Source organism: Hyperolius riggenbachi, chromosome 7 (genome assembly GCF_040937935.1).
Source record: "Hyperolius riggenbachi isolate aHypRig1 chromosome 7, aHypRig1.pri, whole genome shotgun sequence".
In the NCBI taxonomy this organism is placed as follows: Eukaryota; Metazoa; Chordata; class Amphibia; order Anura; family Hyperoliidae; genus Hyperolius; species Hyperolius riggenbachi.
The window spans coordinates 166,287,400-166,309,221 of NC_090652.1; the positions used below are offsets into that span (position 1 = coordinate 166,287,400).

The 21,822-nt window shown below is 44.0% G+C and overlaps 1 protein-coding gene across 2 annotated transcripts in view; it reads right to left on the reverse strand.

Annotated features, from left to right (window-relative positions):
• SLC39A10 (solute carrier family 39 member 10) overlaps nucleotides 1-21,822 on the reverse strand; it is a 173,859-nt gene that overhangs the window by 26,446 nt on the left and 125,591 nt on the right. For both annotated transcript variants that reach the window (XM_068244850.1, XM_068244851.1), the window contains exons 5-6: nucleotides 10,605-10,817; nucleotides 377-494 (exon numbers count right to left, since the gene is read on the reverse strand). In XM_068244850.1, coding sequence (XP_068100951.1) covers nucleotides 377-494; nucleotides 10,605-10,817 — 331 coding nt within the window. The remainder of the gene's footprint in view (nucleotides 1-376; nucleotides 495-10,604; nucleotides 10,818-21,822) is intronic.

The window sequence follows — 21,822 nt, forward strand, 5'->3', positions numbered from 1 at the left end:
ATTATTATGCTGTTGTGTGTATTTCAGAGCAGAGAGGAAGTTCAGAGTGCCATTCATGGTGCTAGACAGGGCCCAGGATGTTCTGAGATTTCTGTGTTTTGGACTTTGGCCGACTGACTTTGGCCGTTTCTAGAACTGGCCGGCCAATGTCAGAAATTTCCAGCATTTTGGACTTTGGCCGACGTCAAATCGTCCAGTTCTAGAAGCGGCCGGCCAATTCTAGAATTGGCCGATTTCTGGTTTTGGCCGTAACATGCATACGCTTCTCGGCTACAGGAGTGCGATCGAGGAGGTGTGCGGCCAAGACAGCGCATTTGCCTTTATGCAAGTACCTGACAACAAATATACAATTTTATTTAAAAAAATACACCAATACCTGATAAGGGCTTGAGCTGTAACCATTCAGCATCTGATCGCCGATTTAATTTATGATCAGACAATTTTCTACCAACTGTGGATTCGTCGACTTTAGGTTTCCATTTCATTCTTCTTCCCTAAATAGGAAGAATGAAACTGAATAAGTTTTGTGACTTTACAGTGAACAAACATGTTTTAAAGCGGTATAAAACCATGACATAATATTCAATAAAAACATGTTTTCCTACTTTTTACATGCCATACGGTTATCATATTTGCTTTTGTGCATAAGTATTATTATTCATTTAGAAATTATACGTTCCCAAAGTACATTTTTTTTTGCCCTGAGAGCTGACTTTGCATTTTATTTATAACTGCTTTATTCATCTTCTAACTTAAGATGAAATGCTTTCTGATTGTCTAACTTTGTTCATCAGAGCCTGCAGTGTCAGAGAAGTGTTTATTTACATTCCTCACTTGATACAATTAAATACAAGATAACATTATCAAAGTTTGGATGCGTCCAACTTTGCAGGCAGGGAACTTCTAATGCTGGGTACACACTATGAGATTTTTCTGGCCGATTCACTGTCATATCGATTATTTCCAACATGTCCGATTTGCTTTCCGATCAATCTTCCAGCCTTTTTTCGATTGATTTCCGCTCACTTTAATAGGAAAATCGATTGCAAAATGCTTAGATATCAATCTGAAAGCAAATTGGACATGTTGGAAATAACCGATCTGACAGTGAATCGGCCAGAAAAATCTCATAGTGTGTACCCAGCATAAGTCCTGTGTGTAACCCTTTGTACTTTTTTTTTTAGTAGAACAGCATTCAAAGAAGAAATGCTGGGTTTCATTTCGCTTAAAGCCCAACTAAACACAAAATTGGTTCATATGTGTATAGAAGAAAAGTGACACACAGAATGCCTTTTTCCGTTACCACTATGTGCTTGCTACTAGTGTAGCTCGCTTCCTTTCCTCTCCAGACTCAGCTAATGGGCATGTCATCAGTTCATAATAATTATTTTATTAAGTATTTATATAGAGCCAACATCTTCTGCAGCTCTGTACAGAGTTTATTGACTTGTCACTCAACTGTTCCTCAGAGGGACTCACAATCAAATTCCTACCATAGTCATATGTGTATGTATGTCATTTTTTAAGCAGAAGACCATTCACTTATCTGAGAAATACCACGCAGACACAGGGAGAATATACAAACTCTGTGCATAGAGTTCCCTGGCTGGCATACGAACCATGGACCCAGCACTGCAAGGCGAGAGTGCTAACCACTACACCATCAAGCTGCTTAAAGGATACCCGAAGTGACATGTGACATGATGAGATAGACATGGGTATGTACACTGCCTAGCACACAAATAACTATGATGTGTTCCTTTTTTCCCTTTCTCTGCCTGAAAGAGTTAAATATTAGGTATGTAAGTGGCTGGCTCAGTCCTGACTCAGACAGGAAGTGACTACAGGGTCACTTTCACTGATAAGAAATTCCAACTATGAAACACTTTGTAAGATTTGTGTTTTTTACACACAATTGTCCATTTACAGAGATATTTCTCCCACCCAGCATGGGTATGTGTAAAAATACACCTCAAAACACATTATACTACTTCTCTTGAGTACGGCGATATTACATGTGTGACACTTTTTTGCAGCCTAGGTGCGCTAAGGGGCCCAAAATCCTATGATTACCTTTAGGATTTCACAGGTCATTTTGAGGCATTTGGTTTCTAGACTACTCCTCACTGTTTAGGGCCCCTAAAATGCCAGGGCAGTTTAGGAACCCCACAAGTGACCCCATTTTAGAAAGAAGACACCCCAATGTATTCCGTTAGGAGTATGGTGAGTTCATAGAAGATTTTATTTTTGTCACAAGTTAGCGGAAATTGATTTTTATTGTTTTTTTTCCACAAAGTGTCATTTTCCACTAACTTGTGACAAAAAATAAAATATTCTATGAACTCATCATACACCTAACGGAATACCTTGGGGTTTCGTCTTTCTAAAATGGGGTCACTTGTGGGGTTCCTATACTGCCCTGGCATTTTAGGGGCCCTAAAACGTGAGGCGTAGTCTAGAAACCAAATGCCTCAAAATTACCTGTGAAATCCTAAATGTACTCATAAGACGTTGGGCCCCTTAGCGCACCTAGGCTGCAAAAAAGTGTCACACATGTGGTATCGCTGTACTCAGGAGAAGTAGTATAATGTGTTTTGTGGTGTATTTTTACACATACCCATGCTGGGTGGGAGAAATATCCCTGTAAATGACAATGTTTTGATTTATTTACACACAATTGTCCATTTACAGAGGTATTTCTCCCACCCAGCATGGGTATGTGTAAAAATACACCCCAAAACACATTATACTACTTCTCCTGAGTACGGCGATACCACATGTGTGACACTTTTTTGCAGCCTAGGTGCGCTAAGGTGCCCAAAGTCCTATGAGTACCTTTAGGATTTCACAGGTCATTTTGAGACATTTGGCTTCTAGACTACTCCTCACGGTTTAGGGCCCCTAAAATGCCAGGGCAGTTTTGGAACCCCACAAGTGACCCCATTTTAGAAAGAAGACACCCCAATGTATTCCGTTAGGAGTATGGTGAGTTCATAGAAGATTTTATTTTTGTCACAAGTTAGCAGAAATTGATTTTTATTGTTTTTTTTTCCACAAAGTGTCATTTCAACTTGTAACAAAAAATAAAATCTTCTAAGAACTCATCATACACCTAACGGAATACCGTGAGGTGTCTTCTTTCTAAAATGGGGTCACTTGTGGGGTTCCTATACTGCCCTGGCATTTTAGGGGCCCAAAACCGTGAAGAGTAGTCTGGAAACTATATGCCTCAAAATGACTGTTCAGGGGTATAAGCATCTGCAAATTTTGATGACAGGTGATCTATGAGGGGCCGAATTTTGTGGAACCGGTCATAAGCAGGGTGGATGACAGGTTGTATTGGCACTAAAGTGCATGAAGCGCAGGATGTTCTCAAATCGTGACCTGGACATGGCAGCAGAGAACATGGGCATGTGATGTATTGGGTGCGTAGACCAATAAGACCGCAATACATTCTTTTTGACTAGACCCATGTTAAGGAGAAGGCCCCAAAAAATTTTACGTTCGGAAACTTGGAGTCGTTTCCACCAAAAAGGCTGGGCATGGTAGCTTCTTGGATTGGTCGGTTGAGTATTTTGTGGCATAACGGTTGGTCTCAGCGACAATTAAGTCATAGAGACCAGCAGTAATCAGAAAAAAAAAAATCTGTCACTGCGGTGGGGCGGGTGAGGGTTTGGCCAGGTGATCAGAAGCCCACAGGGGGCAGATTAGGGCCTGGATTGATGGATAGGAGTGCTAGCGGGTGACAGGTGGTGATTGATGGGTGTCTCAGGGGGTGATTAGAGGGGAGAATAGATACAATCAATGCACTAGGGAGGTGATCGGAAGGGGGTCTGAGGGGGATCTGAGGGTTTGGCCGCGTGAACAGGAGCCCACACGGGGCAAATTAGGGCCTGATCTGATGGGTAGGTGTGCTAGGGGGTGACTGATGGGTGTCTCAGGGTGTGATTAGCGGGGAATAGATGCAAGCAATGCACTGGGGAGGTGATTGGGGGGGGGGGGGGGTCTGAGGGCGATCTGAGGGTGTGGGTGGGTGATTGGGTGCCCCGCAAGGGGCAGATGAGGGTCTGATCTGATGGGTATAATGGGTAGCGGTGGCAGGCGGTGACAGGGGGTGATTGATGGGTTATCAGTGGGTGATTAGAGGGGAGAACAGATGTAAATAATGCACTGGGGAGGTGATAAGGGGGGGTATGAGGGCAATCTGAGGGTGTGGGCGGGTGTTTGGGTGTCCGCAAGGGACAGATTAGGGTTGATCTAATGGGTAGCAGTGACAGGTGGTGACGGGGGAATTGATAGGTGATCAGGGTGTGATTAGAGGGGAGAATAGATGCAAGCAATGCACTGGCAAGGTGATCGGGGAGGGGGGGTGTCTGAGGGTGATCTGAGGGTGTGGGCGGGTAATTGGAAAAGATGAGGGTCTGATCTGATGGGTATGATGGGTAGCAGTGACAGGGGGTGATTGATGGGTGATCAGTGGGTGATTAGAGGGGAGAACAGATGTAAATAATGCACTGGGGAGATGTTCAGGCGGGGTCTGAGGGTGTGGGTGGGTGTTTGGGTGCCCGTAGGGGGCAGATTAGGGTCTGATCTGATGGTATGATGGGTAGCAGTGATTGATGGGTGATTAGAGGGGAGAACAGATGTAAATAATGCACTGGGGAGGTGTTCAGGCGGGGTCTGAGGGTGTGGGCGGGTGTTTGGGTGCCCGTGGGGGGCAGATTAGGGTCTGATCTGATGGGTAGCAGTGACAGGGTGATTAATAGGTGATCAGGGTGTGATTAGAGGGGAGAACAGATGTAAACAATGCACTTGGGAGGTGATCTGAGGGCAGGTCTGCGGGTGTGGGCGGGTGATCAGGTGCCAGCAAGGGGAAGGTTAGGGTCTGAGCTGATGGGTGGCAGTGACAGGGGGTGATCAGTGGGTGATTACAAGGGAGGTTAGATGTATACAGTACACAGGGGGGGGGGGGGTCTTGGGAGGATCTGAGGGTGTTTGGGTGCCAGTAGGGGGCAGATTAGGGTCTGATCTGATGGGTAGCAGTGACAGGTGGTGACTGGGTGATTGATAGGTGATCAGGGTGTGATAGAGGGGAGAATAGATGCAAGCAATGCACTGGCGAGGTGATCAGGGGGGGTCTGAGGGTGTGGGCAGGTGATTGGGTGCCCGCAAGGGGCAGATGAGGGTCTGATCTGATGGGTAGCAGTGACAGGGGGTGATTGATGGGTGATTAGAGGGGAGAACAGATGTAAATAATGCACTGGGGAGATGTTCAGGCGGGGTCTGAGGGTGTGGGTGGGTGATTGGGTGCCCGCAAGGGGCAGATTAGGTTCTGATTTGATGGGTAGCAGTGACAGGTGGTGACGGGGTGATTGATAGGGGATCAGGGTGTGATTAGAGGGGAGAACAGATGTAAACAATGCACTTGGGAGGTGATCTGAGGGCAGGTCTGTGGGTGTGGGCGGGTGATCAGGTGCCAGCAAGGGGCAGGTTAGGGTCTGGGCTGATGGGTGGCAGTGACAGGTGGTGATCAGTGGGTGATTACAAAGGAGGTTAGATGTATACAGTACACGGGGGGGGTCTTGGGAGGATCTGAGGGTGTGGGGGGATGATCAGGAGCCCCCATGGGGCAGTTTAGGACCTAATCTGAAAAATAGCATTGACAGATAGTGACAGGGAGTGATTGATGGGTGATTAGGGGGGTGATTGGGTGCAAACAGTGGTCTGGGGGGATGATCAGGGGGGGTCTGAGGGATTCTGTGGTCGATCAGGGGGCAGATCAATGTGTGCTTACCAGGGGGGCCGCCTCCTGCCCTGGTGGTCCTTCGATCACTGGGACCACCAGGGTATTATACGCTTTCTATGCGGCAGATCGGGGGGTTAACATCCCGCCGGCGCTGCTAATTAGCCGGCAGGTTGACGTCGCGGGTGGGCGGAGCCTAATGCCGACGATTGCGCGTGCGATCACCCGCAATACCCTCATCCAGGACCCGACTCCTATGGGCATTAGGCGGTCCTGGGCGTGCCATTTTGCCGACGCCCGTAGGTAGTGGGCGGTCGGCAAGTGGTTAATAATGTGGCATCTACAGTATAGCAGGCAAAGCAAAAGATGTCAGACTATTTTTCAGAATCTTTGCACTGCAGGAGGTAGGAGCTGTAATCGCAGGAGGCAAGTGTTGTGCAATTGCAAGACCTAATATTGGTAATAGGTAGCTAAAGACGAAAGAGGTTTTAAAGTGGAACTACAATCAAAATTTCACTTCTGCTCCAAGATTAGCCACAGCATAAAAAAAAAAACTTGATAAAAAGTTACTGAAAAGGTTAAAAGACTGAGTTTCCCTATGCTTTGATACTTATCAGTTAAGCTAGCCATACACTGGTCGATTTTAGCCATCTATCGACGGCCGATTCGACCGTTTTGATCGAATCGGCTAGAAATTGATGCAGCAAAAAGCATGATCGATCAGCAGATCGATCAATTTCGGGCCGATTTCAAACGATTTGCTCAATCGGTCCGGGCAGAAAATGTGGGTCGATCGGCTGCTGGTAGCCGATCGATGGCCCATAGGGTTGCATTGGATCGAATGGTGCAACACTGCATTTTGATCGAATTTCAACAGATTTCATTCTGAAATCTATTGAACTTCGATTCCTACTTTGTGGCACACATCAGATACATTCCTGTCAGATTCGACCTGATAGGCATCTGACAGAAATCTATCTGATGGTCAAATCTGCTGCAAATCTTAACCTGCTGGGCGGTCTGGACGAGCTCAGCTCGTCCAGTACCGCCGGAGCCTGCCGCTCAGGCCCTGCTGGGCCAATTTGGCTCAAATAAAAAGCAGCACACGCAGCCAGCACTTTGCCAGCCGCGTGTGCTGCCTGATCGCCGCTGCAGCGCGGCGATCCGCCGCATGCAGCGCGGCGATCCGCCGCATGCAGCGGCGAAAGAGGGTCCCCCCAGCCGCCTGAGCCCAGCGTAGCCGGAACAAAAAGTTCCGGCCAGCGCTAAGGGCTGGATCGGAGGCGGCTGACGTCAGGACGTCGGCTGACGTCCATGACGTCACTCCGCTCGTCGCCATGGCGACGAGGTAAGCGAAACACGGAAGGCCGCTCATTGCGGCCTTCCGTGTTACTTCTGGCCGCCGGAGGCGATCAGAAGATCGCCTCCGGAGCGCCCTCTAGTGGGCTTTCATGCAGCCAACTTTCAGTTGGCTGCATGAAATAGTTTTTTTTTTTATTAAAAAAAAAACCTCCCGCAGCCTCCCTGGCGATTTTAATAGAACGCCAGGGGGGTTACCCATTCAGGTTCCGTGGTTTTCACGTGAGAAATGTTCACCACCCATTCATTAGTCTATAACTTTATCACTACTTATCCCAATGAACTAATCTATATCTTGTTTTTTCCGCCACCAATTAGGCTTTCTTTGGGGAGTACATTTTGCTAAGAGCCACTTTACTGTAAACGCATTTTAACAGGAAGAATAAGAAAAAAATGTAAAAAGTCATTATTTCTCAGTTTTCAGCCATTATAGTTTTAAAATAATACATGCCTCCATAATTAAAACTCACGTATTGTATTTGCCCATATGTCCCGGTTATTACACCGTTAAAATTATGTCCCTATCACAATGTATGGCGACAATATTTTATTTGGAAATAAAGGTGCATTTTTTCCATTTTGCATCTATCACTATTAAAGAGAATCTGTATTGTTAAAAACGCTCAAAAGTAAACATACCAGTGCGTTAGGGGACATCTCCTATTACCCTCTGTCATAATTTCGCCGCTCCTCGCCGCAATAAAAGTGGTTAAAAACAGTTTTAAAAAGTTTGTTTATAAACAAACAAAATGGCCACCAAAACAGGAAGTAGGTTGATGTACAGTATGTCCACACATAGAAAATACATCCATACACAAGCAGGCTGTATACACCCTTCCTTTTGAATCTCAAGAGATCATTTGTGTGTTTCTTTCCCCCTGCATCTCTCATGCACTGAAGTTTCAGGCTGCTCTTTCTCAGTATGTGTAAGCCCAGCCAGCTCAGAGGACGATTTATCCAGCTTGTAAAAGATAAGAGAGAAGCTGCCCTAATCTAAATAATACACAGGCAGTGTGCATAGAGGGGCCTGGAAGGGGGAGTTCAAAGCAGAACCACAACACTGAAGAACTTGGCAGCCTTCCAGACACAGGCTGACAAGTCTGACAGGGGAAAGATACATTGATTTATTACAGAGACTGTGATAGTAGAAAGTGCTGCAGTAAGCTAGAACACATTAGAATAGCTTTTGGAACTTGTAGGATGATAAAAAACAGGATGCAATTTTTGTTACGGAGTCTCTTTAACAAGTTTAAAATAAAAAAAATATAGAAATATTTCATCTTTACATTGATATTTAAAAAGTTTAGACCCTTAGGTAAATATTTACATGTTTTTTTTTTTTATTGTAATGTTTTTTTTTTATAGTAAACATTTTATTTGGGTAGTTTTGGGAGGGTGGGGGGTAAACAATAGATTTATAATGTAAATGTGTGTTCATTTTAATTTATTTTTATTTTCAGTTGTAGTATTACTTTTTAGTATTACATGAGTTTGTTTACATGACGTCACTCTAAGCGTAACACACGCTTAGAGTGGCGCATCGGGGAGGGAACGGCCAGAAAAGACGCAGCTTCCGAGAGAAGCGGTCGCTTTTTCAGCGGGGGAGAGGAATCAGTGATCGGGCACCATAGCCCGATACATTGATTCCCTGGCTACCGAATCCGCGGCCGGGAGTGTGCGTGCACGCGCGGGAGAGCGCATGGTTCCTGGACGTAGTTTATACGTCCAGGAACCAAAATAGGTTAAAGAGACTCTGTAACAAAAATGTCATCCTTTTTTCTACTATCCTACAAGTTCCGAAACCTATTCTAATGTGCTCTGGCTTACTGCAGCACTTGCTACTATCACCGTCTCTGTAATAAATCAACTTATCGTTCCCCTGTCGGATTTGTCGCCCTGTGTCTGGAAGGCTGCCAATTCTTCAGTGTTGTTGATCTGCTATGCACGCCCCCTCCAGGCCCCTCTATGCACACTCCTGTGTGTGTTATTTAAATTAGGCAGCCTCTCTGCTTTCTTGTCAGTGAGAGAAGCTGGATAAATCTTCCTCTGTTAGGCTGTGAAAGGAGCTGGGCTGTCACATACTGAGGAATTACAGACACCAGCAGAGCTGTCTGCAGGAAGAAACAATCAGCCCGTCACTAGTCTTCAGTGGATAATAGCTGCAGGGGCAAGAAGGTAAACACACAAATGACCTCTTGAGATTCAAAAGGAAGGCTGTATACAGCCTGCTTGTGTATGGATGTATTTCCTATGTGTGGACATACTGTACATCAACCTACTTCAGGGACATCGCCGTCTATTAACATTGTACAGCGCTGCGATCTACAGCAGCGCTGTACTGGGGACAGTTGTGTGACATGGCTTTCCCCCTGGGAGACACTGAAGTAATCAACTGTCATAGGCTGAGGCCTATGACAGCCAATCACGCTGATTGGCTGGTGGGGGGAGGGATGGGGGGGGGGGGGATTAGAAAATTAATAAGAAAAATATTTCAAAAATAAACAAATATTAAAAAAAAAAAAAAAAAAAAAGAACACCATCTGGGGAGCGATCAGACCTCTCCAAAAGAGAGCTCTGTTGGTGGGGAGAAAAGGGGGAGAGGGAGGAAATCACTTGTGTGCTGAGTTGTACGGCCCTGCAGCGAGGCCTTAAAGCTGCAGTGGCCCATTTTGTAAAAAATAGCCTGGTCTTTAGGGTGGTTTAAACCCATTGTCCTCAAAAGGTTAAGTATATTTTGGTACAGGTTTGTTTTAAAGCAAAAATTTAAGTTTTGGGAAAAACATTCAAGCTATAATATATCTATTAAGAGTAACGTAGATGTATGTATATCCTCAATGAGTTGCTTCATTTGTATATAATTACTTCTGTGTATCGTATATAAAGTCAGGACAGTCAACATAGCCGAATAACTTTAAAGGACAATTGAAGTGAAAAGAATATGGAGGCTGCCATATTTAAATCCTTTTAATCAATACCAGTTGCTTGACAGCCCTGCTGATCTACTTGTCTGAAGCAGTGTTTATAACACCAGAAATACGCATGCAGCTAATGTTGTCAGATTTGACAGAAGAGGCTTATATTAAGGAATACCTCACACTTCTCTCCACATAGTCATTGCCCCTTTTGTACGTCCCTTCGAAGTTCTTCAACTTCAGTGTCATGTGACCCATCTCGGAGGATAGTCACGGGCTGAAGGCTCTCCAAAGCTGCTTGGGATCTGAACTGAAGTGTCATGATTGCTACCCCCATAAGTACCCCCAAATAGGTCTCCTACATTTCTGCACCCCCAGCTGTTAGATTTACTGGGTAAGAGGTCCAAAGCTACAACAGTCATGTCTCCCCTACAATCAGTGGTGAAACGGAAGACTAGGCTTTTGCAATGACATCACTAGAAGCCAGAAGTGGAGATAGTCCTTAAGGGCAGCAGATTAGTGCCCTATATCATTTAATACATAATCTTTGGATAGAAATGCTCTTTCAAACCTACTAGAGAAACACTTACCCTTTGTTCTTTATAGAGTTTAAACATCCGTAGACAGTGTTCAACTATGAACAAAAGGTAGATTCCACCAAGCGCAACAAGGCCTTTCATAACACTGTCATACTCCACCAAAAATTCCTCTTCTTTGACAGCTCCATCTTTACTGTGTCCGTGACTGTGCCCATGACCATGCCCAGATCCTTCCAATCCATTACCATGTCCTCCTCCTTGTGACTATAAAAGAGAAACGTTGAATAAGATGCATGGAGAAATCAAATCTTTAACTCAGCAATATCAACGCATAAATCAACTTTATATCTTTATTTATCTTTAATTCTGAGTAGAGTAAGCATTAGGTCAAATGAATCTACTGAGAAGATACTGCAGTTATGGTTTTAAAGTTGCTTTACTGCTTTTCTTATTTGTCAGTGCACCAAATTCTGTTAAACAAAAAATAATATTTTAGAACAGTTACTCATTAGGAAAAATCGGTTGCGATCTACAGGCAATCGATGTAATTTTGTATTTGATTATTCCCCACTCTGTGAAAAGATTAGACAAGCGGTCCGTAATCAATGGCGAATCCTTAGGTTGGATAAACACCTGAAGGACATAACCGAATCTCCCCCGAGGGTTAGCTTTAGTGTTGGGCGAACACCTGGATGTTCGGGTTCGGGCCGAACAGGCCGAACATGGGCCAGATGTTCGGCATGTTCGGCCCGAACGCCGAACTCAATGGGAGTCAATGGGACCCCCGAACATGCCCATTTTGGTTCAGCGCTAGTACCCTTGTGGTACTTCCGCCCTTTCTCTGACCTCACGTCCTCTGCGTGATGACGCATACGAGGGTACGCGTGATGCGTACCCTCGTATGCAGAGGACGTGAGGTCAGAGAAAGGGCGGAAGTACCACAAGGGTACTAGCGCTGAACCGCCCGCTGCCCGGCCTCAACGTCACTCTGCTACTCGGACTCCTCCTCCTCCTCACTCCACTGCCAGCCAGTGCCACCAGCCCAGGTACTATTGAACTTGTTTCAAACTTTTTGTATGGGGAAGCGGGCAGAGGGGGGAGCGCTAGCGGAGGGGGTGGGGGGAATTTCCGACCCCCCCGCGATCGGGGCATGCTCCCCCCTTATGCCTGCGACCCCATGGGGGGCAGTATTCGGCCGAACAGGGCCCTGTTCGGCCGAACAGGGCCCTGTTCGGCCGAACAGGGGCCCTGTTCGGCCATGCATTCAGTAGTTCGGCGAACCCCGAACAGTTTGGCCGAACACCACCAGGTGTTCGGCCGAACTCGAACATCACCCGAACAGGGTGATGTTCTGCAGAACCCGAACAGTGGCGAACACTGTTCGCCCAACACTAGTTAGCTTTAGGAGGGGTAAAACAATTAGGAGAATGCTAGTGCATAGTGACATAAAAAGGAGGGAGGAAGAGTCTGGAAACTGGTTGTCTAAAAGAAAGTGGGAGGGGCATTATGGTTGTGGGCACTGTAGTGCCTGCCGCTTTATTAAAAAGGGTAAGGTGGTACAGATTGGCCCGATTACTTGGAAAATCAGAGAATTCATCAATTGTCGTACTCGGTTTGTCGTTTACTGTGTGTGGTGTCCCTGTGGCCGCTATTATATTGGTAGGACGGTCCAGCCACTGAAGGAGAGATTTCTTTAACATAAAAGATCTATCAAAAATGGGGTAGGTGCTACCCGATTGATAGAACATATAAACGAGGCCCATTTGGGTAATGCAGATTGTCTCTCCTTCGCTGGTCTGGAGGTCGTACAGAGCGACCGCAGAGGGGGGTTAAGAGATGATAGGCTCTCGAAAAGGGAAGCATGGATGATTTATCATACTGAGGCTTTGGGGAATCTGGGTTTCAATGAGAGGGATGCCTTTTTTAAATAGGTCCGTTATAGGAATTTAGTATATACTACACAGCCACCTATGTTCCTGATCTTATATTGACCCCCCCTGACCCTGCGAGAGAGAGGTGGGAGAGGGGGAGGGGTTACCTGCTTATAGGTGGGGTAGGAAGTAAGGTTGACAGGCCCCACGTGTCCTGAAGAGGCGTGAACCTCACGCGAAACAGCTGTAGACAGTAGGGGCTTTCCTTCTGTATCCGTTGCTTTGTGGCATTAATAAAAGAAGAGTTCCTGTGGAGTGCCGGAGTCGTGTTTTTCTTTCAGTTAAAAAAAAAAATATTTCCATTGCATCCAGTCTCTAAATATATGAAACTCACATATCTGTATGTATCTCCTAAAACAAAATCTCAAATTTTGAATCAATCCTTGTACCAAAGATGGAAGGATGACAAATCTCTTCCTCACAAAGGTGAGCGTGAATATGCAATATTTAACACAGGTAGGCGGTGCCCAGTCTAGATTATGTCCTAGCAGTAGTAGTACTATATAGGAGTATGGCCTAGTGCACACCAAAACCGCTAGCAGATCCACAAAACGCTAGCGGTTTTGGGTGTGGATGAGCGAGTTTAGTCCCAGTGCACACCAGGCGGATCTTGATGCGGGTGTTTACCGGCCGCATCCGCGTGGCTAGTGTATCTCTATGGGCTGGTGCACACCGGTGGTTTGAGGTTTTAAGCAAACCGCAAACGTGCAGCAAGAGGCACGTTTGCGGCTTGGTAAAAACCTCAAACCGCCGGTGTGCACCAGCCCATAGAGATGCATTAGCCACTTGGATTTTCAGGCGGATTCGGCCGGCGGATCCGCCCGGTGTGCACTGGGCCAATATATCAATTTTCATTCGAATCGCTTCAAATATAGGAAGGTAAAGTCGTCCTACCTCGTTGGTGTTTGGCAGGGTATAAACACAAGTAGAGGTTCAGGATTAAGAAATCATTTTTTATTGGTGCACTAGACAACGCGTTTCACGGGCGATAGCCGCTTCCTCAGGTCAGTAAAAGTGCCTTTAAGAACAAATGGCCACTCTCAGATATCGGTAAAAGCATAACAATATGTTACAACACTCTCTATGCATATCATACAAATATACAGGTTACTTAAAAAAAAAAAATATATATATATATATATATATATATACATATACATACAGTATATATATATATACATACAGTATATATATATATATACACACATACACACACACATATATGTGTGTGTGTGTGTGTGTGTGTGTGTGTGTGTGTGTGTGTGTGTGTGTGTGTGTGTGTGTGTGTGTGTGTGTGTGTATGTGTATGTATATATATATATATACACACACACGACAATCTATTGCAGAAGACTAAGCATATCATACAAATACAGGTTATGCAGTGGTGTATACGTTAAAATCTATGTACACATACAGGCAACAGGATAAATATTGCATAGAGACACATAGGGTCTCTCTTTAAGTATATACTTTTAAAATACTTTAAAAATCTTTCTGACGGTGTGGAAGTAAAAGGATCTGGGACCCCATATAATACAAGAAGACCTAATTAGGTATAGGACTAAAATGATGTCATAGATCAACTTCGTGGGACAAGGGAAAATGTGAGGGGACCAAAACAACAACAAGTGGGGAGATTACCTGCTGTTACGTAGTATCCCAGTTATTGCATTTATTGTTGTGTGGTACCCCAAATATCAGGGGATGGTATCCAGGTTATTTATAGATAAAAGTAGGTTGGGGGGGTAAGGGTATGAGCAGGGGTAGGAGCAGCATAGTGAATGGATCAATCCGGGGGGTCCCGCATGTATCCATACAGAACTGGGGGTATAGGTGGTCAGGAACTCCCTGGTATTTACCTAGGGATAGGACTGGTGGAGTCACCGGACTCCCTGTGGAGTCACCGTAAATCCCTGTGAGAGGTAGTTAAGTAGGGGAGGCTGGGCAAACCAGCTCAGGTGTTGTGTGGCCCGGAAAGCGGGAGGGGCACACTAGGTGCCTCTATAGTATGGCCGCTGCAGGAAGGTTTTCGGGCAGGTATGGGAATGTAGAGTCAGTGCCTGAGTGTGAGCTTACCTCAAGGGTTGTGGTTCCAAGTATCCGGGTGCCAGTAAAGCGTGCGGCGGCCACCAGTGGCAGTTTTAAATGGATTCCAGGTCCAATTTACGCGCGAGACTGTCCGATGATGTCATTACGTCTTGCGCACTGTGAGGGGGACAGTGGCCTGTAGTGTTCAACTCAAGGGGAGGTTAGGCGGCAGACATATTTGAGAAGTCCAGAGTGGAGAATATCTTGCGCGCTGTGAGGGGAACAGTGGCCTGTAGTTAGTGTTCAAAAATTAGGGAGGTATTTGCGGCGGCCATTTTTGGGGAAGTCCAGAGTGGGGACGCCGGAGGGATATTAGGAAATTGAAACACTGATTCACGTCTCGCACGCTAGGTAGAGGACGGTGGCCCTGTTACACAAAGATTCTGTAGTTCTAGGCGGTAGCATTAGCGGCCATTTTAAAGGAGACCTGTATTTAGGCAGCAGGGGTTCAATGGCAGCCATTTTAAAGGAGTATAGAGAGAAAACATGGGAATAGGAGTAAAACTATTAGATGTGGAGGGGATATATAAGGAATTTAGGTACAGCGGTGATCTAGAGCTGAATGGGGGAAGACACTTTTGGGTGGCTCTCATGTAATATCAATATATTTGTAGACTGTTTTAAACAAGAAGGAATAAATACATAAATTTAATGTAGGTACTTTCTATGAGAGAGATGGTGTGGTGTAGAGCGCCCTCTGCCGGACAGCGATACAATGATTAATATCTCAATTTAACAGAGGGCTGTCTGGGACAAGGTAGCTCAAAAATATTTTTTTCCCATGCAGAACTTAACAGGTGATAATACATAAAAATTACATAAAGATTGCATAAAAATCAACAATGATACAAAAGTTTCACATGTAGGTGTGAAGGGTAATTGCCTAAATGCGCACTATTAGATAAAGGAACACAGAATAAGTAGTAAGAGTATCAAATAGGTAATGTATGAAGTAATTGGTGGAGGGAGTTTTAAATCCACTGTATTTTACAGCATAGTAGGGGGAGAGTTTTTAGGTCAGATTTAGGTGTAATGAAATGTAATGAAGGAGGGGGGGGGGGGAAGGGCTCAAAGGAACACCCTGCAGGGGTGGGGACACAAATTGAAGAGACTAATGGTTAGACAAAAATGTAAAAAGATTCTATTTTGGGGCTTCTCAGATTGTGCTCTAGGCATATATTTAAGCCCTCTGGTTGCAAGGTATTTAGTTGAAATATCCAGTACATTTCTCTGGTCTTCAGAATTCCATGTCTGTTCAGGGTTTCATTCGCGATTTGTTCAACTGGACAGACAATTGTTCCTTCTATGGATTGGTTATAGTGAAATTTGTAATGTGAAAGACCATGTTCCATAAATCCCTTCTGAATATTCATTTTATGCTGTCCCCATCGTGTCCTAAGGGGTTGGGTTGTTCTACCCACATATTGGAGTTCACATGGACATGTTATTAGGTATATGATGTATTCGCTAGAGCAGCTTAGTGAACTCTGGATAGTGAACGTTGCTTTGGTTGTTGTAGATATGAAGCTCCTCTGGTCGTATTGGAGTTGTGAGCAACAAAGACAACAAGCTTTTTGGCATGGTCTACTTCCACTTATGGTACCTTGTATCGGTGCCTTTGTGATGTTATTGGTTGTGATCCTACTTGGTGCTAGTAGTTTTTTTTAAGAGTTTTTGCACGGCGGAACACCTGTTTCGGTTTAATATTCAGGTCGGTTCTGAGGAAGGGGTCACTCATTAATAGAGACCAATGTTTGTTCAGGATGTTTTTTATTGATCTGTGATTGTTGGAGTAACGCGTTATAAAGCTTGGTTCTGTTTCATTATTTGTTCTTCCTGTTTTTTGTTGTTGTTGTTGCTTTTTCAGTATCGATTCTCTATTTGCAATTCTCTCTTTTCTTTTTGTTTCAGTGACAAGTTTATTGTGGAAGTGTTTTTCTTTGAATTTTTCAGTGAGAACATTAGCTTGAGTATTAAAAGTTTTGATATCGGTGCAATTTTTTCTGACTCTTAGAAACTGACCGTATGGAATATTGATTTTCCATGGTTTGTGGTGACAGCTGTGGAAATCAATATATGAATTGGAATCAACGGTTTTGAAGTGGTTTCTGGATTTTATCTGTGTTTGCTCATGGTATAATACTATATCTAAATATTCTATTTCTTTTTTATTGAAGTTTGACGTGAAAGTGATACCCCAATTGTTCCCGTTGAGGTAATCCTTGAACATATTGATAGATGAGATGTCACCAAATAATAATCAGATTGTCTATGTATCTTTTGTACAAGACTATGTTTTTATTGTATTGGTTATCCGGGCCTAGTAGTAGTGTTTCAAGTAAGCCCATTGTTAGGTTCGCATAGCTTGGGGCGAACCCCGCCCCCATCGCTGTTCCCCTGGCCGCCGCAAATACCTCCCTAATTTTTGAACACTACAGGCCACCGTTCCCCTCACAGCGCACGAGATATTCTCCACTCTGGACTTCTCAAATATGTCCGCCGCCTAACATCCACTCGAGTTGAACACTACAGGCCACTGTCCCCCTCACAGCGCGAGACGTAATGACATCATCGGACAGTCTCGCGTGCAAATTGGACCAGGAATCCATTTCAAACAACCACTGGTGGCCGCCGCATGCTTTACTGGCGCCCGGATACTCGGAACCACAACCCTTGAGGTATGCTCACACTCAGGCGCTGACTCTACATTCCCATACCTGCCCGAAAACCTTCCTACAGCAGACATACTATAGAGGTACCTAGTGCGCCCCTCCCGCTTTCCAGGCCACACATCACCTGAGCTGGTTTGCCCAGCCTCTCCTACTTAACTACCTCTCACAGGGATTTACACCGGACCCCACCAGTCCTATCCCTAGGTACATACCCGGGAGTTCCTGACCACCTATACCCCCAGTTCTGTATGGATACATCCGGGACCCCCCGGATTGATCCATTCACTATGCTCCTCCTGCTCATACCCTTGCCCCCCCCCCCCAGCCTACTCTTATCTATAAATAACCTGGATACCATCCCCTGATATTTGGGGTACCACACAACAATAAATTCGATAACTGGGATACTACATAACAGCAGGTAATCTCCCCTCTCCCCACTTAGGTTGTTTTGGTCCCCTCACATTTTCCCTTGTCCCACGAAGTTGATCTATGATATCATTTTAGTCCTATACCTAATTAGGTCTTCTTGTATTATATGGGGTCCCAGATCCTTTTACTTCCACACCACCAGAAAGATTTTTAAAGTATTTTAAAAGTATATACTTAAAGAGAGACCCTATGTGTCTCTATGCAATATTTATCCTATCGCCTGTATGTGTACATAGATTTTAACTTATACATCACTGCATAACCTGTATTTGTATGATATGCTTAGAGTGTTCTGCAATAGATTGTCATATATTTATATATATATATACATATATTAACATAACCTATATTTGTATGATATGCATAGAGAGTGTTGTAGCATATTGTTATACTTTTTACCGATATCTGAAAGTGGCCACTTGTTCTTAAAGGCACTTTTACTGACCTGAGGAAAGCGGCTATCGTCTGTGAAATGTGTTGTCTAGTTCACCAATAAAAAATGATTTCTTAATCCTGAACCTCTACTTGTGTTTATACCCTGCCAAACACCAACACGGTAGGACGACTTTACCTTCCTATATTTGAAGCGATACGAATGAAAATTGATATATAATCCTATATAGTACTACTACTGCTATGACATAATCTAGACCGGGCGCCTCCTACCTGTGTTAAATATTAGTTGATATCCCTTATGTACTAAGGGTGATTTACTCGAGGGCTCTCGACAGACAAATCACTTTTCTGGAGCAACGACCATCTAGGAACTAAAAGGCCGAGTGGGGACGGTTTCTCCCCATCTGCGACTACGAGCGGTTGCCTCTGCTGCAACCCATCTTTGTGAGTATATTCTTTATTGTCTTTGAATATACCAAGATCTTCCTTCTCTGCTACCTTACAGTGAATAAGCAATCACAATTATGAAAAGTACTGGATTCTATAGTTATCCACACTATTCAACCACAGACTAAGAGCATTTGTTTTATAATTTCTACCAAAAAAAGGGTAAAAAAATCTATTTAAACAAATTCAACTTAAAGGAATACTATCGATGTATGCATTTATTTTTAAATGCTGTATGTTGTAGCACACATTAGGGCAAGTACTAGGAGCAATTTGATTCCTCACACAGCTGTTCCTCTCAGCTGTAAAATCCTCCGTCAGTTTTGGCGTCAGTGTTGGATACAAAATGTATCTAATACTGAGCTCCCATAGGGCTAGACCATGTCTCTGCAAAGGGGAGTTGCTATCAACTTCTCAGTTTATTGTTTAATTATCACCTTGCTGAAAGAATCTTGTTGATATGGTGGTAAGGGGTTAAAGATTCTAACAATGTGTGTTTATTATCTTTGCTTCTGTTTACTGATAAAGATACTAATAATGCTAATTGTAGACAGTGGTCTGCCCCTCTCAGCAGCTTGTAAAGTGGATGCAGCCTGGAGTGAATCACCTCAAGCAGGCAGCCAGTCTGAATGTAAACACATACTAGTGTTATAGCTTGTTATATTCCAGCAATATTCCAGCTCATTTAGTTACCTGTTACCACCTCAGATCAGCCTATTTCTCCTCATGTCTGCTGCATGCTGTGAGTGACACAGTGAAATATATTTGTGAGCTGTGTGACAGAGTAACCAAGCAGCTCAGGGTGACCCAAACTACTATGAGCTGTGTGAGAAATGAATTTTTAAGCAGGGATAGCGATAGAGAGACCTGGGTGAATAAATAAAGTGCCCCTAGCACTAGTGGTAATGTGTACACTAATATAGAGTATTAAAAAAAAGTCGTTTCAATCGATAGTATTCCTTTAAGTTAAAAATGAGCTGATATTCTGATACGGATTTTCTGTCCAGGAAAAATGAGGCCCTACCTCAATATATGGGGTGACTTTGTAACGGAAAAAAGATTTTTAATATTGTTCTGGTGGCAGCGCCCCAATCTGGCCAGCTCTGGATTTTTGGCAACATAGGCTGCTTGCATACTTATTTCTTTTTTTTTTTTAGCTTTTCAGTGTTTTTTTTTTTTTTTTTTTTTGAAGAATGTATAGTGTATATTATCTTAACCAGTTCACCCCCAAGGGTTTTTATCCTAACGGACCAGAGCAATTTTCAGTTGTCAGCGCTCCTCCCTTTTATTCCCTAATAACTTTATTACTACTTATCACAAGAAAATGATCTATACCTCGTTTTTTTCGCCACCAATTAGGCTTTCTGTGGATAGTACATTTTGCTAAGAATTTTTTATTCTAAATGCATTTTAATGAGAAAAACAGAAAAAAAAGAAAAAAAATCATTATTTCTCAGTGTTCAGCCTTTATAGTTTTAAAATTAAACATTCTCCTGTGGATAAAACAAACACGTTTTATTTGCCCAGTGGTCCCGATAATTAAACCGTTTAGATTATGTCCCTACCACAATGTATGGCGACAGTATATTATTTTGAAATATAAGTGGTTATTTTTCTGTTTGTTCTGGCCATAATTACAAGCCCCTATGTAATAAATTAAAATTAATTTTCCCCATAAAATATAGAATAAAAAAAGCTGAGTCCCTAAGGCAACTATTTATTTATTTTTTTTAAGCTGATTTTTTTTTGTTACAAGTGTTTTTTTTGGGGGGGAGGGTTGGAAGTGTAATTTTATTAATGATGTGTATATACTTGAAAATGTATGTATTTTGTAGGTGTAATATACTTTTTGGCCACAAGATGGCGCTAGTGAACACTCATAGGACGTGTTCATTTTTTTTTTTTTTTACACTTTATTAAACTGTTACATTTCCTGTTTATGTGAATGGACGTAGCCGCTGTTCGCGGTCACGTCCATTCACTCCAGGCACTGCGATTGGGTAGAGGACTGTTCGGTCCTCTTCCCCAATCGCCCAGCACGGGATCCCGACGGTAATGGCGGCGGTAGCAGCGGACACACGGCGGTAGCAGCGGCGGGAATGCGCGACGTATTAAAACGTCATGTTGGTGTTAATAGCGGTAAGCATGACGTTTTAATACGTTAGGATGGCGGTAAATGGTTAAATGAAAAGATTATTATTATTATTATTTTCCTTATAATGACTTATGTTTTAAAGGCAGCGGATGCCTAATATTAAAAAAAAATGACATTGGTGTATAAACAAATACAGTATGTTCATAAATTATTCTGAATTGTGCTATGGTCATGTCATATATAAATAATTGCATGCTACAAGTGACAGGGCTCTGCTGTATAATATTTCCTAATCAAAAATACAATTCTAGTTACAGGTTTAAGCATAATAATACAGCAGTCTCGCCTGATGCCGGATACCTCTGCTTGCCACTCGCTTGAGCAACTTTTTTTTTCTCTTTTCTTTCTGTCCTGTTTTCTCTGGACTCTATGGGAGGCGGAGGTTTAAATATAAAAGAAAAATATAGATCTTTGTGGAACATGAGAAGTCCTTCTGGACAATTAAGATTATTAATGTGATGAGACTAGGTCATTGTTGAGGAAGATATTGTTTTATCTAATACAGGGGTGCCCAATAGGTCGATCGCGATCTACCGGTAGATCGCGACCGCCTATTTGGTAGATCGCGGCCTCTTGGCCGCGTCCCATCACAATTTGCGGCCGGCAGCTTTCCCATCATATTTTGCTGCCAGCCGCCGGCCAATAGGAAGCAGGGAAGAGAGAGGAGGCGCGGCTGAAGAGGCCATGACGCGACGTCATGGCTGGCGGCGCCGGGCACACGCGCACACGCTGGACGGTGGCTGCACAGGACGCTGGCTCCTACTGCGCATGCGGGGCTGCTCACGCTACACCGGATCGCTCCGAGTCCGAGAGGGGAGACCAGACATCGCCGCTGGAGAGAGGTAAGTGATTGAGCACCCATCCTACCTATGCTAATGCAACCTATCCCTACCTACCTACGCTAGAGGCACCTATCCTACTTACCTATACTAAAGGGACCCATCCCCCACCTACCTATACTAAAGGGACCCATCCCCACCTACCTATACTAAAGGGACCCATCCCCACCTACCTATGCTAAAGGCACCTATCCCCCACCTACCTACCTATGCCAAAGGGACCCACCCCCACCTACTTACCTATACTAAAGGGACCCATCCCCACCTACCTATGCTAAAGGGACACATCCCCACATACCTATACTA